Here is a 17189-nt window from a genome sequence, read left to right on the forward strand (position 1 = left end):
TTTCACATGTAAAAGGGGTGACTTATCTCTGGAAAATTATATTAGAAAAACATATAAATTAGATTAATAAAATAATTTATTTTTAATGGATATACTCCGTTCTTCTAAGCAAAATCAAAGCTTTATGAAGGTTCTAGCATTTAGGGTATTGATGACATATTTCCACACAGAGGCATCGCAAATATTTTAACTTGAAGTAAATAAGTGAATAATGTGAATACAGTGTATAATATGAAAAACTGAATGTATATGCATATGGATACAGATCTTACCCAAATACTTACGCTTTCCCATCTGGTTATTTTTGTCATTCATTTTTAGAAAGTATGTGTTGAATTCTATAACATGAGTATAGTGAGAAACAGTGTCTGTGTTCCTACTTACATGTAATAAACTTTTATACCCTATCTTAAAGCAAATGTATGTATAAATCTATAAAGTAGTTGACAGAGTAGCAAGGCAAGTAGTTTAAACAGTAAAGTTTAATGGATATGTCTACTTTCCACTTGCACTTTGGTAAATAAACAAGAAAAATCACGTACATGCCAAATTTGTATTCCTTTAGAATGGAAGACTAGTATTTATTTCTGTATTTGGGCTGATCAAAATCACTGTAATTCCTGCTCAGTAGAACATAGCTGAGTCCCGAATGAACAAATATATTGCATATGAATGCTGTAGTTAAAGCAGGAGTCATTTCTTCATGCAAGACAATAATTAATTAAATGTAGCCAGGCATCAGCTGCATTTTTGAGACTGAAAGCCTGATGATGCATTAGGAATAACAGCACTAGAGTTACAAAAGTAAACTCCATTAAAAGGAATGCACTGTGTCCTTTTTTTCTGTGTCGCCCTTACATTAGCAACATCACTAACTATCATTTGTTCCTTAGAAACTTTATTTTCCGAGGAAATAAAGGAAATCTTAGGGAAAGAAGTATTGACTGAAAAGGTCGGTAACCGACCACCCTGATTCTTTAAAAAAAAAGATATAAAATGGGTTTGGGTTTGGGGGTTTTTTTTGCTATGAATCTGTTTACAATCTCAAAATGTAACATCACAGCTGGCAGGCATTAGCAGTGCAATTCTAAAGCATGTTACTATAAAACATAAACAAGTGGACACCCTATTTCTTGGACAGAAAACAATCCCACACTAGAGTAACATTAAAAGATCACATTTCTTTAAAAATATCCATAAAAATCCCACATATGAGGGGACTTTGGCAAATTTAGGCCCCCTCACCAAAGCATTTCTGTAAGTTTATATTCCAATGAGCACAGTAATCTCTATTCTGTGTCCAGATTTATTTGGAAGAATTTGGACTGCACTGTCCCTGAAGCAACCACATTTATTTCAGCTTACCTGGGAGACCCACATATCTCTCCCGAAACCAAAAGCACTTTGATCTGGTGGCCATATTTGCTTCCTTCTGGCTTCTTACCACAGCTCTGTGTGGCCAAGGATCCCTACACATGGGAGGCAGCTTAAGAAGAGGAGAGGTCTTCTTTTTCATCCTTGTGTCTCCTTCCTAAGGAGACTGTGTCTGGACTGTGTAGTGTCTATTACCCAGGAAGTCTTTGTGCTTCCAACAATGTCATAGGCCCTGTTATCTTCCATGAGCTGCAAGGAGACATAGGCCAGTGGCTAAAAGTCAAATGTTTCCCCTTTTTGACTTGTTGCCCGGGCTCTTTCTCGCTGTAGAAATATTTCAGGTATATTTCTGTATATCCTTCTCTCTGAGTAGGAATAAGAAAGTCCCTCTTGTAGTCTTTTCTCCTTCATTAATTCTGCAGTTTTAGCATTTATTCACTTCTTGACTTGGAAAGCTAACACTCATGAACTAAGTTTTAAACCCTTTTTTTAGGTTACCAGATCTGTTCACAAACACCTTCCCTCCTTCTGAGGGACAGAGATCTGATAACTGATTATCAGTTTTGAAATTATTGAGCCTATCATCGAGCATATTTGTAAATTTTCTTGTAATTTACAACCATCTTTGTGTAGAGTACTGAAAAAACCTCTCCTTTATCCTCTCCCTGTTGTAAAAAACTGATGGAAGATAAGCATGAAAGAAGCCTTTCTCTTTTTTCTGTTAAAAGGTAATTGACCCTAGCCTTCAATGCCCCTTACCTCCTGCAGATTCCAAGACATATGCATAGTCATGGAGTGTGGTGGTTTGATTCTGGCTGGAGGTCAGGCCCCTACCAAAGTCTCTCTATTCCTCCTCTTTTTGACTGCACACGGGAGAAAATATACATTGAGAGGCTTAGGAGTCGAGATAAGGACAGGGAGAGATCATTCTGCAATTAGCGGTACAGGCTAAAAAGACTCAACACATAATAAAGGAAAGAAAACTCTCTAATTTATTACACTGCACTGCACACCCAGTGACACCAGAGTCAGATAATGAGAAGTGCGACCAGATCTTAAAGCATCTCCCCCAACTCTCCCTTCTTAGCAGACTTCGCTTTAGTCATGTTTTCGCTCCCTTCTTCCCCCCCATTGTGGCACAGGGCAGGGCAGGGAATGGGGGCTTTGGTCCATTCCTCAGGAGTTGTTTTCCTTCTTAGCCAGGGTGGGGCATTCCTCACACCCTTCCCCTTCCCACCCACCAGAGACAGTCCTCCACGAACTTCTCCAACGTGAGTCCCTTCCCACAGGGCTTCAGCTCTTCACCAGCTGCCCCAGCATGGGTCACTTCTATGGGGAGTATAAAATCATTCTATGTCTCCACGGGCCGCAGGTCGGGTCTGTGCTCCCTGTCATCTTCTATGAGCTGCAAGGAGACCCCCACTCCACCATGGGTTTCTCCACAGGCTGCAGGGTAATCTTTCTCTCTGGCACCTGCAGCACTTCCTTCCCCCCTTGCTTCACTGAACTTGGTGCCTGCACAGTTTCTTACATCTTCTCACTCCTCTGGTGGCAAAAAGCAGCTGCTTGCAGTTTTTTGTCTCTTAAACGTGACTCACAGAGGCGCTGTGACCATCACTGATGGGCTCAGCCTTGGTCAGCAATGACTACGGCCTTGAGCTGGCTGGTGTTTGCACTGTTGGGCCTGCAGAAAGCTTTTGGCTGCTTCTTGCAGAAGCCATCCCTGCAGCCCCCCCTGCTCCACCAGAACCCCGCCACGCTAAACCACAACATCATGGAAGATACTAATTGATGTGGATTAGCAACAAGAACTACTGAGTTCTCCAAGCCTCAAAATATTATTTAATTGTAGAATCATGCTGTGATTAATACATCAAGAGTTTTTCACATGGGCTTTCTGAATTTCATGCAACACCTCTCAAACCTGTCAGTGTCCCACTGGATGCCTTCCCTTCCCTCCAGTGTGTCAACTGCACTACACAGATTGGTGTCATCGACAAACTTTCTGAGTGTGCACTCAATCCCTCTGTTCGTATTACCAATTGAATCATCTTTTCATGACTTAAGGGTTTATCCATTGAGATACTGATACCTGGAGAAATACAGACAGGAGAATCCTGTAATTGTCTTTTATTACAAATAATTATTCTTCATTTCACCATTGCTTGGAAAACACTAAATGATTGAGCTAGGATGCATACTACAACTTTCTTAGCTGTGGAATGAGGCCTTCTTATTAATTGGCTAAAGAGTCTCATTAGGCTCAAACTCTCAGCCTACATCCCCATAATGTTCACAAATGCCAAAGTGAGAACTGGAGGAATTTTTACACCTTGTCTGGACCAGTTGCAAGCCAAAGATGGTCACTATACCACATTTGCTAATATTTTGAATTTTCATATATATACGAGCTATGTAAATTCCTATGGCTATTAGGGTACACTTGTATGATTGGAAAATATTTTAATGCATATCTTAAGCTTGATAACTTGTAGCTTTCATCTACATCTGCTGACAATCCCCAAGTGTTTTCTGGTAAGCTAGTATTAGAGCTAAGCCCAGAAAAATCTCATTTCCAGTCAGTAAGGGAGAATTTTTAAGTAACTTTTTCTTTCCCTCCTTGTTGCTTAAACCATTAGTTCTCAAGATGGCTAATAGGCAGAGCTACTTGATTTTCTGAAAAATTCACTAATAGACAACTAAGCCCAGATTTCTTATGTTAAACTTCAAAGTAAAAAATTGTTGTAGATAACCAAGGGTGATAACACAATTACAAGTGTACAGGAAACTTATTCCAAAGGCAGGAATGAAAAGGCATAGTGCTCTGTTCTTGTGTCAGGGAGTGGAGATGAGGGTTCCTATCACAGAGCTGTCTGAGAACCTGTTCAGAGTCATAGAGGAAATGCTGTAGGCAGGCTTTTAAATTTATATGGCAAAACCCAAACTAAATCTGTTGGAAAGAAAAAGCCATTAGTGTGTTTTGTAAGGATAAACCTTATAAATCTCTCTGTGATTTTTACCCCAGTGAAAATGCAGCATATTCTGTTTCTTTCGAGTATTTGCAAGTAATTTCCAAACCCATTCCATTATTTGCAAATATTGAATATTTGTAAAATACCCCAGGCTAATTATTTGTGCATAGTTCATTTTAGTATTCACCATTTGTGGCTGAGCAATTAGATGCTTACCCATTGGGGGAATCTAATTTAATATGTTTTTTAAATTGCTTTCCTGAGTCAAAGCTCAGCTAGTATAACCTTTTTAATTGGAAAATAATGGAGAATAAGTTATGACTGGTGCTTAATGCCACCTTATAATTACTGAATAAAATGTAGGGATATTTAAATGTCGTTCTAATTGAATATCAATCACTGAAATCTTTTTAAATGCCAAATAATATGATCTTTGAACACTAATGAGCAAAATAATTTATTCAGAAATAAAATACATCTCTCTTTCATTGTTGAGCTGATTACAATACTTATCTGTATTAAAAAATTAATTTAATTCCCAGCCCTTTTCAAATCCTTTATAAAATGTTGTGTCTGTAACTCAGAAATGCTTATTTTACTAGAAGTCTATTTTTATTAATAGTGGAATGTAGAAACCTTTACAATTACTGAATGTAGAAGTTTTAAATTAATCTAAAAAGAAATTATTAAAAGGATAATTTTCAACTTAAGCAAGTTTATTAATGCTTTCAATCTCCCTGAGGCTATGCTTGCATTAAAACCTTTTTCTTTCTATTTTTTTTTTTTTGTTAATTTAAAGAAACTATCCAGATACAAAAATTTCATGTAAACAAATGTCCAAGTATGTGTGGCAACATTGTGGTTTATGAAATACCAATGAGAGCAAAGTCCCTTGGAAGAAGAGAAGTCCATTTTTATCTCCCTTGGAAGAAAAAAATATAAAAACATTTCATAAAGCACAAGGGTATCATTTTTATAAATGGCTGGCAAGGTGAGGTAAAGAAAGGCTAGAGACAGGATCTGATCTTTACTGAGGCTGAAGGCAACAGACTCTTTGCTATTAACTGTGAATGATCAATTTCATCAAGCTGTTTCATATGACATCAGCAGAAGCTATTTCATGTGCCGTCAGAATCTGTTGTAGACCCAAGTTAGCTAGCATTAAACACATGTAAGGAAGCATGTTAACTGACTTTTTACTTTTTTAGAAGTTTGTTTAATAAAATAGATCTGTTTTCTAACCTGAAAGGTCATCAAAGAATTGGTTTATATATAGCAAATATCAGCACTAACTCATGCGTGATATAGTTCTTATTAAATTACATTAACTGATGTAGTTCTGCACTGGCATGTCACCCAAGTTTACAAAAGAAAAAATACTGTTAAACAAAAAAAAGACTATCTACAAAGATTAAATCAGAGCAGTCAAGTAGACAGACAGCTTTTTCATAGTTACATTGCAGTCACTAAGCATTTAGTCATTTATACCCGCACATTTGCTGGGAATTATGTCAGAAGTCATTAATGAGCCAGGTCTAAGCAGTTTTCAAAAAGCTTTGATACAATCAGATTTGGCTTTTTTATTCTGTTTTGCATGTTTTAAGGAATTTTGCAAGGATAGGGCATTTATTTTTTGGAAGAGTTATTCAAAATACAGAAGACCTTCAGTTCACGTCTAGTTGACAGATCTGATACTGACCTTCATTCAGAAGTTTTTGGATGGTTTTAAGATGTAATAATATAAATCAGAACCAGTGGTGTTAGCTAAATGTCCTCCCACACACAAAAAAATGCATGAAGTATTATTTTATATGGTAAATTATGATGATGGTTGTTCTCTCAAAAATCATGCTTTTTTTTTCAGTCTAAAACATATATGTGCACTTGGCAAGGGGATACCTTGTGTTTCACAGTCGACTTTGCCCTGGGATTTACCTGTTTTGACAGTAAAACAAAGGTAAGAGGAAAAAGAAAAAAAACATAAATCTGTTTTATTTTACTGTTATTGATGTTATTATTAACTGTATTTTTTTTATGTTGATCAGTAGAGGTAATTTTTATGTTGATATCAAGCATTTCTTCCTCAAATGTACTGTAGTTTTTATTTACATAGCACTACTGAAATGTAGTCGTTTTGAGACTAGAAAGGGACAATTATACTTGTGCCTTAGCATGTAAAGATAAATTTGGGGGAAAGATATAAAAAAGTAATTTCTTTCTACAGTAATAAAAGGAAGGCTATATTTAGAAGAAACATCAAGATTTGTAAAAAAAAGATTACCAGTCATGAAAAAAGTTGTCACCTGATTCTATTTGTTTTGAAGCTATGGTTATAAAATAGGATTAATTATTCTTCTTTAATAAGAAATGTAGGCCATGTCTAAAATAAACAGAACAAGGGCAAATGCATTTCAAAGTCATAATCTATAAGATTAAATTCACTTATCTTGCAAAACAGAGTGGTTACATATATAAAGTGCCTGCAGGGGATGGTTTATGATACATGCCAACTTCCAAGCCCTGTCTATAATTCTGCTATTTTATATATAATTTAAAGTGATAATTTAATTTAAATTCTTGTAAATGGATTTATACATTTGTTTGCCAGCAGAAGTAAACATACATATAGAATTACTTCTGCCTCCATAGCGCACTACAGTAGAATATCTGTCCTATGAAATAAGGTCTTCAACTCCAAAATGAAATTATTTTCTTTTTAAATATATATTAATTAAATTCAGTCCATCATCCCGCATTAAAACAAAACATACCTGCATTTTGACGTGCTGACACAGCATCTAGTTTTTGCGTGTTGGTGTTTTGGGCCAAAGTGCACAAGTTTCTTGAAATTTTGTGCAGAGAAACTTTGACCAGGATCTCTGCTGAAACTCTAGACTAATTGCATTGTGTGCTACTTTATGTATTAGCATGAAATGTTGGCATACCTTTCTATGCCTCAGGTGATACTGCATTCTGAAATGTTGCTTTTTTGCACAATTGTACGTATTTTGTTTGGAGCCACAAACTGTAGAAAGTAATCCCATTAGTTTAGACTATATAAAATGTGTGTGTTAAATAAAAAGATTCATTGGGTGTACTCCCAGTTTTAAAATTATAAACTATTGTTGATACTGCTTTTTAGAGGATCAGAAAATGAGCCATAATGAAAATCCTGTTCCTATTGCTTTCAGTAGAACCAAGATACTACCTATAGTATAGAAAAAATAAGACTTAAAGCCACAGTGCCTGCCTTCATTATTAATGATGAGAAGTCTTTAGAACAGCCTTTGTTGCTTACCTAAGGAGTTCAGAGTAACATCAGATAGATTGATTATCTTGTTAAACTAACAGTTCTTGAGAGCAAAGATATTTCTTGTTCATCTGTGTAAGAGATGGAGATGTCCTCTGCATCCTCAAGCCTGAATGAGGCAATAATGGGCAAGTTCTGCAGTTCATGTTACTTCCCACAATTGTCAACTGGAGTTGACCGTGTTACCCCACAGCTTTTTTCAGAATATCTACTGCCAACACCAAATGGATTGTTAAAGTGGTCAAGCAATTAACAGTTCCTTAGGAACACAGAATTTCTACTGACACAGACAATGAATTTCAAATTAAAGTCACCTATTGATGCAAAAAATGCTGTTACACCACAGCAGATGTTTATACAGGCTTATTAAAATGAAGGCCGGTCTCCCTGTCTGTCCTATGACTCTAAGCCCATATGTCAGATTTTGGGCAACTAGCTTATGTACTCATTAAAAAATGTCAGTTATTACAGTCTGTAAAATAATATTTAAAAGGGTGTTCTTATGTCAAATTACAAAATAAAAAGGGTGTGAACTTTTGCTTAGAATTTTAAGTGTCTTTTAGAAAACTCTTCTCTAGAACAATTTTTGGGTATTCTTGCAGTTATTTGAAATAATTACTTAATTTCATACATGTCTTTTCAGGTTTTCTTGGGCTTAACTCATTTACCTTTTACTCATGGCCTGCAGCTGCTTTGTATCTAATCATAGAGTATTTTTTCATTTAGTTGGCTTGGTTGGTTCATCTTTCCTATCATTTGCCTCCAGCCACTCATTTAAGTTAAAGAGATCCCAAAGCAGGCATTTCTACCACCTTCCAGCGCCATCTACTGCTTTTCCACTCAGTGTCAACTGTTGAGAGACATGATGACGCCAGCAACGCGCATTATTGCTAAATTGTTCCTAAGGTCTTGTTTCATCTCCACACTAGCATTTACATAGTAAAAATCTTATTTAGATCCAAACTCATTTAAGCTCTGAATACTTTTCAGGTGGTCTAATTAGGCCCTCTAGACCCAGTTGCAGTCTGTTCATGAATGTAAAGTTAAGCACCATCAAAATGCTTTAGCACAGTTGGGCTTTTCTTCATCTGCTACATTTGTCGAAGTCAATTTCAGTCTACTATTTGCCAACAGTGGTAAGATGCATAAACCTGTAGTGCATCTGTGTAATGTAGAGCACATTTTTTGTAGTTTGCAAAACTACATTCAGTAATTCATTTATACATTCCATGACATATTTTATCCAAGGATTTCAAATTTGCAACATCTGTGTAAGACTTTACTAACTGTGTCATGCAGATGAACCAGATGAAATATGAAAGATCAAGATATGGTACAGAATTGTGTTCATGTGAAACTCATACAAATATCCTGATAGATCTTCCTAGAATTAAGCATTTGCCATGGGTTTTTTTTATATTATATATGCAATTAAAACATTTACATTTCAGAGAATTTATTTTTAAATTGTTTAGTTAATATTAATATTTCATATTTTGGTCTCATGTATGATACACAGCTGTTAATTGTATTGGCTCACCAACCAGCCTGTTGTCATGTGCTTTGTTTACTGCCCTAATACTTTATCTTAATATATAAATATGTTGCTGATCAGTCTTGACTTCTAGGTAAGAGTGTGTAACAGAGTCCTTAAATTTATTTCTCTTTAGAATGTGTTGTGGAGATTTAAATTCTCTCAGCTCAAAGGCTCTTCAGATGATGGAAAAACAAGAGTAAAGCTGCTTTTTCAGAATCTAGACACCAAACAAATAGAGACAAAGGTAAGCAACATCCTCTTTCTCAGTTTAAACTATTTAAATACTACATAATTGGGTGGTTGGACCCGATGATCTCTCGAGGTCCCTTCCAACCCCTACAATTCTGTGATTCTGTGATAAATCTTTAAAGTTGATATATAGTAGACTTAAAATTTTAAGCAAATATGTGCTTAAGGTTTACCAGTAAAATATTTTTTTTTAATCTTTAAAAAGGGAATATTGTTGCAAGAGTCCAAAAAATTACTGAAACTTATGGATTCTACCTTGAGTGAAGATCACTCAGTGCTTTTGCAGGATCTGGAATTAAGTTATGGAGACATCAAATCTATACTAGTGATATTACTGGTGTCTCTTTTTTTTATTCCTCTCTGGCAAACATTAAATAAAATTACTGAATTTAAAATTCAGATTCCCAACTGAACTTCTACAGTTTCTAATTCAGCATTGCAGTTTGAATCATCATCTGGAGGTTTCATGGTTATACCTTAATCTGGGTTCAAATTCTGCCCTTCAGTAATGAATAAATAAATAAATAAATAGACATTTTTTATGATGCAATTTAAAAAAAAAATTAAAAAGATGAGAAATGTAAATTGGAAGGTACGAGTGAGTTTCAACTAGGATTTGGTTGAAAAAATTAAAACAAAAGAAACGTATCTGAAGACCTGTAAAAATTCCCAAATATTCTCACCTGGGGTTATACAGTTTAAAGTCACTTCTAAAGTGATACTTTTCCATAATGACCATACACAACGGTTAACATATGTCTAGTCTTTCTGATGTTTAAAAATGTTGTAAGAAAAATCTATAACCTTCCTTGTTATCATAGTTGTACCATATGCAATATGTCTTATTTCGTACATCTGTATTATTAGATAATACCATGTTTCATCATCAGACTTAACCTGGGGATAAATTTGCTGGCACTACTGCAAAAGATATTGCACCTTCTATTATAAAAGGTGCAGTGCTGTAACTTGGCTACAGTGGCAGGTCATTTCCACTTCATGTCTCATAGTACTCCTTGGAGACAGACAAGGACTACTTTCATCACTTTATATGTAATCATCTGTTGCAGAGAGCTCACATACCTAGTTCCAGGTCAAACAGGAAGATTTTTACTGGTATAAAAGCCATAATCTGAACCGAAAAACATTGGATAATCCATGTGTGTGATTGGCCAAGAGCCTCCTTTCTGTTGCTTTACTACTAGATCATTCTTCTGTCTGTCCTCGTAAAAAGATCAGATTTTTAATTTTTTTTTCCTTTTCTTTCTGTGCTTTTCTCTTCACTTCAATAACTTTCAATTGGGGTTACCTCTATTTTGTTATTTAGATAGAAAAACTGTAAATTTGAGCATTTTTAATGAAAATCTGATTAGCTGTGACATAATGATAAAAGCAAGTCCTAATGATAATTTTACAGAAAATTTTGCCCAGGAGACAGATTTGTTAAAACATTAAAAATTAGTCTTTGCATAGATCTAATCATAACACCTTGTAGTTGGCAAAGTTTTCATTAGTATTTGTAATGTACCTTGAAATTATCAGATGGAAGATGGTAAGTGATCAGTTCATACAGAATTAGAAGTACATGTACACTTAAATGTTTTTATGTGTGGTAATTGTCTGAAGAGCCCAGGAAAGGCTCATCAAAAGCCAGAGGAAAGGCTGATAATAAGCAGCTGAGGATTTATCAGGATTCCTGAAACTATTCCTTTCACCACTGCTTCAGAGCAGCGTAATGTTCCCACTAGTATTTCACATTCAAGCGGACTGGGGTGGAGCTGTGCAGTCTCTCCATTTCAGATAAGTAGTATAAATGCGCAGCTATATGCCAACCACCTAAACAGCAGCATTTCTCAAACTAGCTGGGAAGTAACTAACGCTAATGCCCGTAGTGTTCCTGTCAATTGTTTCTCCTTCAAATTCCCTAAAACTTCCCCTCAGAGTTTCCCGCTTGAGTAATTCACTGAAGTTACCCTGCCTTTAATACTTCCAGTAGTAACTCCTCCTTGACTCCTTGAAATGCCCTGAAAGTCATTGCACCGTATTTTTATCCACTTTGATGATGATAAGAAGTTGTTGTACCTGGTTAAATCTTCTTTACCTAAACTTTACCTGCCTGGAAGATAAGACTTTCTTTTCCCAGACTTATTTTAATTCAGCGTTTCCCTTCTCTTTTGTTGGTAGTGGTGTTCTTTTTATACTTGGTGGATAAGATGCACCCTAGGAATGGGCAGAGTTTATTTATCTTTTTCACCACATTTGGGCTTTTACTAACTTGTTCTCAAATATTTTATTGCAGAAAGAAAGAAAAGAAATCAGTGTCGCTAGAGACATATTTGTGAGCCATATTGATGTTGTAACTAAATGTTGCATGTCTCATACACTTCTTGTCTGTTATACATACAACTTAAGAGCCCTGCATACTTATCTGAGTTCATTCAGTATCCTTTCTTCACTAAATTCAAGCCTCAACTCTTCTGTAATCTCAAAGTGGCACAACAGTACAACATGATCTGATTTTGCAGTTAGATTGCAGTAGGTTTTCAGTAAATCCTATTCTCTTTAAAACAGGGAAAATTCAATACAGTGGTCAGGACAGGTCAGCAACCATATTTCTTTCTTTATATTTACTGTAATCATCTCAGAGGTTATTTATTCCATATCTGTACTGTTGAAAAATGTGGGAAATTAGGGTGTGCAAGCAAAGCTCTCTGTTTGCAGCAACATTAATCTCTAGCAACAATAAACCATAATCTAGCACTCAATCCCTTCTATATTTTTATTAATGTGGGTCCTTTGTTGCTTGTCTGGCACTTCACTGCTGAACATCTTGAGATCTTGAAAACCATTTGCAAGATGATGGAAGATAAAAGATTTGCCTGTGTGATGGTATTGGATAGTCTGATTGCTGTCAGATATTTATTTTAGTATTTGCTGGAGTGGGTGAACTCAGTTGGCTGCTCTTAGACAAGCATCTCCAGAATGACTTTTCAGATGGGTTTCTTGTGCATTAGCAAAGTTTGCATCTGCCAGAGCAACAATTAAGTGTTTCAGATTTAGCAGTAGACAGTGGCATTTGGAAACACTCAAGCTGAAAATGAAAAGCCAGATACCAGTAGAAAGCCGTTAAAAAACTTATGCACAATTTCTAGAGAGAGTTGCAATTCATCTGGCACTGGAAGTTGCCATTACAGATCTGTTTCTTACGCTTGCGGGGTTGGAGCACCATTTTCACTTACCTTCTGCTCTTTGTATGAGTGACATTCAGCACGAGGAGGCCAAATAAAAGTTTATAGCTGAGGAACCTTTCATGCCACAGCTGATAATTTATCTTTGTGTGTTTATGACAGTCTTAACAAGCTGTGCAATACTAACACATATGTTCTTCTCAACCATGATATGGCAACCAAGCTCTGGTATACTTGCTGAGAATTGAATTTAGAATTTCCTCTCCCATTTTGACTTCTGTGTGGGCTGTAGCTAAAACCTAGATATCTTTATCTATTCTTGTTTTGTAGAAAAGATATGGTTGTTGCTTCTATCTGATTGAAATGATATGTTGAAGAATGCAGTAATAATACCTGCCCTTTTGTTAACAACTAATAAACACTGAGGCATACCAATGTCCTTAAAGAAGTCACAGGGCACAATAACACTGTCAGTGTCTCCATTATCTGTCTTTTTTATGTGATACAGGCTCATGTCTTTTTCAAATAATGATTCAACAGCTCTCGGAAGTAATCAATAAAATTAAGTGTATGCATGGTAATGATGCAACAGGTCTGTCAAGCTCTTTATGATATGCAATAAACCAAATTCTCATAGGTGGGTGGACAAAACAAGAACATACTTTTTTCTTACTTGGCTGTGCACATACAGTGATCAAGGTCAGTGTAGTGTGCACATTTTTTATATTCTCAGTACCAGCAGGCAGTTTTGCAATCTTGTCCTCCCACTGCTTTAATCCAATCTTTTATGCTCCTCTCTTGCTGTCTTCCTCCTAGTGCCTTTGTTGTACTTAATCCACTTATTAGGATACATATATTAAAATGAAATAGCTTTGCTTATTGAAATATTAGACATGCACAGATTCTTCTAAATACACCAAAAATAAACTGACAATCTTAATTAAAGAAAAAAGCAGGAATCACAGATAAAGCAAGCAAGCATAAGCATAAGGGTGATGTTGGATAACATAGAGCAAATAAAATCGTCAGTTACTCAGCCATCTGCCTGGCTGGCTATGGAAAGAAATATTACCTTAAAAAATGAAAAATAAAAAATTATCAGAACAAAACATTTGTTTGAAAGAAATGTCATTGGTGGTGTTTTCTAGGAAAACATCACATTATATTCTAAACCCAGAGGCCATATTTCCACCCTTAAAACCATATTCAAGATAGCCTCTTGCTAAGAGACATGCCGTGTCTATGTCCTCTGACTATGCAACTCCTACTTTTTCCCAAGCCAGAAGACCATCCTTGGTTTTTAGCCAATCCATATTACCAAACTAACCCTGGTCCTCTTCCTCCTTCTCTGTTGTAATCTTTATGCAAGCTATATACACTACCAGATCACCAGTTTTCTGAGCAACCTCTGTCCTTATCCAGCTTTAGCAGGGGGTTGTACTATATGATCTCCAGGGACTGGTTCCAACCCATTCAGTATTTCTGTGATCCACACCTAACTAGCCAGCTTCAGGATTTTGAATGGACATAATGCATGTCCATCAGCATGGACATCAAACATCCTTCAAGCACAGAGCACCACAGCCTTACTCCCATTTTTGGCCTCCTGGATTAAGCACTACTGTGATAAGCTGCATTTCTGGGAGCTTCTCATGCATGAGGCCTCAGGTGAACCCCACCTCTCTGACACCACCATAGCTGACCACAACTAATCAAGCGCCACAAGAGGACACCTCCGGAGTTCTGCTCCTCTTTTGTGATCCCAGATGGTGTTCACCCCATGGATAACGTTACATAAAATAGGGAAGATCTAGACAACACAAAACAAGGGAATCAGTTGGTAAACTGTATAAGAAGTGCTTACATGCCCTCCATTTGGCTACTCAGGTCTACAACAGCTTTTGAAATTAGCACCACTTTGGAAAATAATCACCCTGACTGAGGGAGCTACATTATTAACTAGGGAAAATACAGCATTGTCTTCACAGAAAGCACAAGTTTAGCAATACTGCTTCTCTTTCAACTGTATGTAGATTATCTTTTATAGAAATAAGAACATACTATTAACATTTAAAAGGTTATTCGCAACAGAATAAACAATTTCTCTCAGATGCGCAAGGGGGACTTCTGCAGCAGGCACATTGGGATGGACTGGCTCCCATTGATGAGACCTTCCTGTCTTTGCTCTTTTCTTATCCCAAAACTCTTCACATAGCATTGTTAGAGCGCTCTGAAATGGTGTCTACAATCTGTGTTAGATTACCTCTGATTGCTTATCGTGATAAACATGTATAGATAAGAAGTGCATAAAGCCATAGTAGAGAAATGAAAAGCTTTCTGAAGGGCTCTCTCTAGCTGCATTCAGTCAGTGTGTGAATATCAGAACTTGAGGTGAAATTGTTGGATGATTTCAGTTGAATTTGGAGCAATTCTGAGATTAATATGGGCAAGTTCGTGTTGTAGAATTTATTGTTTTTAAATATTGTGATTCAGGAGATGTTAACCTTTCACTTGATCTGAGAGGTGATATACCAAGGTCTGTATTGTTTCATATTGAGTGATATTTCATTAATAATCATGAGTGTGTACTTCATTTTAGTTTTATTCAACTTAGATAATGAGAGCTAAATAATGATACTATTTTTTCTGAAGTTGTTTATATTCTTTTTATAGACATCTACTGTCATTGTCAATAAATTATATTTTAAGAAGCTTATTCCCATAACTATCAATCAAAATAGATAAAACATGGAGTTTATGCCCCAAACCATGAGAATAAAGATTACATGGGCTGAAATTCCTCAAAGGATTGTAACAAACATTCACACTTCATTTTTCTTTCACAACAAGATCTAATTTTGAATATGAGGCCCAAATGATTACTTCAGCAACCAAATGCCAGTTATTAACACTCACCTAAGTGATTAATTTAATAAAAAAAATCTCAAGAGACTTTGCTTATTTTAAGATAATTATTTCTTAATTTATTGGCTAGCAAGTATGCAAAAGCAGGAGTGCGTTTTCTCTCTTCTCATAATGGTATCTTATTTTCTCCTTATTTAACTAGGTATGAATGGCAGGCACATTCTGCTTACTGGTTATATTGGTTTATGCCCCCATTTATTTAATTAGGAGGTTTTTTTGGTTTTGCTGTTCATAATCTTGGAAGTGTCAGTTTATAATTTGTATTAGATATCTTTTTTTTTTTTTAAATTGCTTATCATGTCAACCGTTGGCTTCAAAACGTCTACGCACTGATTCTCAATTCAAGTATTTTTTCGTGCAAAGCTGTAGGAAAACCAGTCAGTAATGTCAGAGAAAAACTTTTGAAGGGAAGGGAGAGTGACTTAATTTATGTTAACACATCTCAAAGCTGTTTAATTGAGAAATTCTTGTTTTTCCAGGATCTGGAATTATTATGTAGATCTAAAAGTCTCTGCTTACACATTCGAAGTATGTCCCCTCCTCATCTGTCCTGGATGCTTAACATGCTTAGCTTATCAAATACTTTGAAATATATTGTGATATTTCAGTCTTCTTGCGAAGTTGGATGCTATCACTGTCCAGGTTGAGTAAAATGTAAACAACAAAATATCACAGAGCAAAAACAAAATTGACATGTGGCACTGTCAACGTACGCATCAAAAGACACATCTTTTAGTCTTAACACTTTTAACATTACAATTCCCTATTAAGATTCAAATATTCATTTAAAGCCCATCATTGTTTCCTGACTAGGTTGTTCTGTATTTATATTAAATGCTTATAAACCTGAATATGAATTCACTTTTTTTTTTCCTCTTACTTCCTCTTTCAGGAACTTGAATTTCAGGATCTGACGGCAGTTTTACACTGTATCCACTCCTTTATAGCAGCAAAAGTGGCATCTGTGGATCCAGTATTTATAGACAGCCAGAGTATTGCAAGAAAATATATGTACAGTAACTGATATCAGATTATATGTTGCGACTATGGAAAATAAATTATTTTCTTAAAGAAAGTAGTTATTTCATGCACAATATTGCAACTTTGTGATTTTATAAGTCTATAGTTGTGTTATCTGTAACATTGAGAGTTTTCAAAATCTGTTAAACACTTTGAATATATGAGTTAACAAATCTTAAAATTTAAATAATTTTCTCATCTTCAGGATTAATCTAAAGTTCTAGTGAATATTTGTTCAATAATATTTGTGGCATCATTTTGATCTCTGATCTCATGGTCATACATACATACTCCCCATATTAGATAGAAACATGGAATAACATTTGAAATGTGTTTGTCCAAAATTTGGCCTCTAAGTATGTTTTGAAAAGTGAGAATTTCTACAATATTCACTATAGAAAAGAACTAATTATTGAGGATATCTACCATAGGAATTAAACTTTTATCTTGGTTCTATGTGTTTGAAAAATTATAGTTCCACGGTCCAGTTCTTTTGAGGACAGAGAGTCTGGCTCTAGCAAAACACTATGTACTCTATTTCAGACCATGCAAAAGACTTAAGCCCACATTTGAATCTAAGCAGATTAAGTAGCCCCAGTATATGCAGAAGGGAA

General features: G+C 35.7%; 1 protein-coding gene across 1 annotated transcript in view; it reads left to right on the forward strand.

Annotated features, from left to right (window-relative positions):
* The window catches only part of SNTG2 (syntrophin gamma 2), a gene marked incomplete at both ends in the record, with an annotated part of 269535 nt that extends 252956 nt beyond the window's left edge, over positions 1-16579 (forward strand). Inside the window, 3 exons of the mRNA XM_084261688.1 lie at positions 6211-6303; positions 9327-9437; positions 16448-16579. Coding sequence (XP_084117814.1) covers positions 6211-6303; positions 9327-9437; positions 16448-16579 — 336 coding nt within the window. The remainder of the gene's footprint in view (positions 1-6210; positions 6304-9326; positions 9438-16447) is intronic.
* Positions 16580-17189: the final 610 nt, after the last annotated feature.

This window comes from Gallinula chloropus, assembly GCF_964237585.1.
Source record: "Gallinula chloropus genome assembly, chromosome: 3".
Taxonomy (NCBI): Eukaryota; Metazoa; Chordata; class Aves; order Gruiformes; family Rallidae; genus Gallinula; species Gallinula chloropus.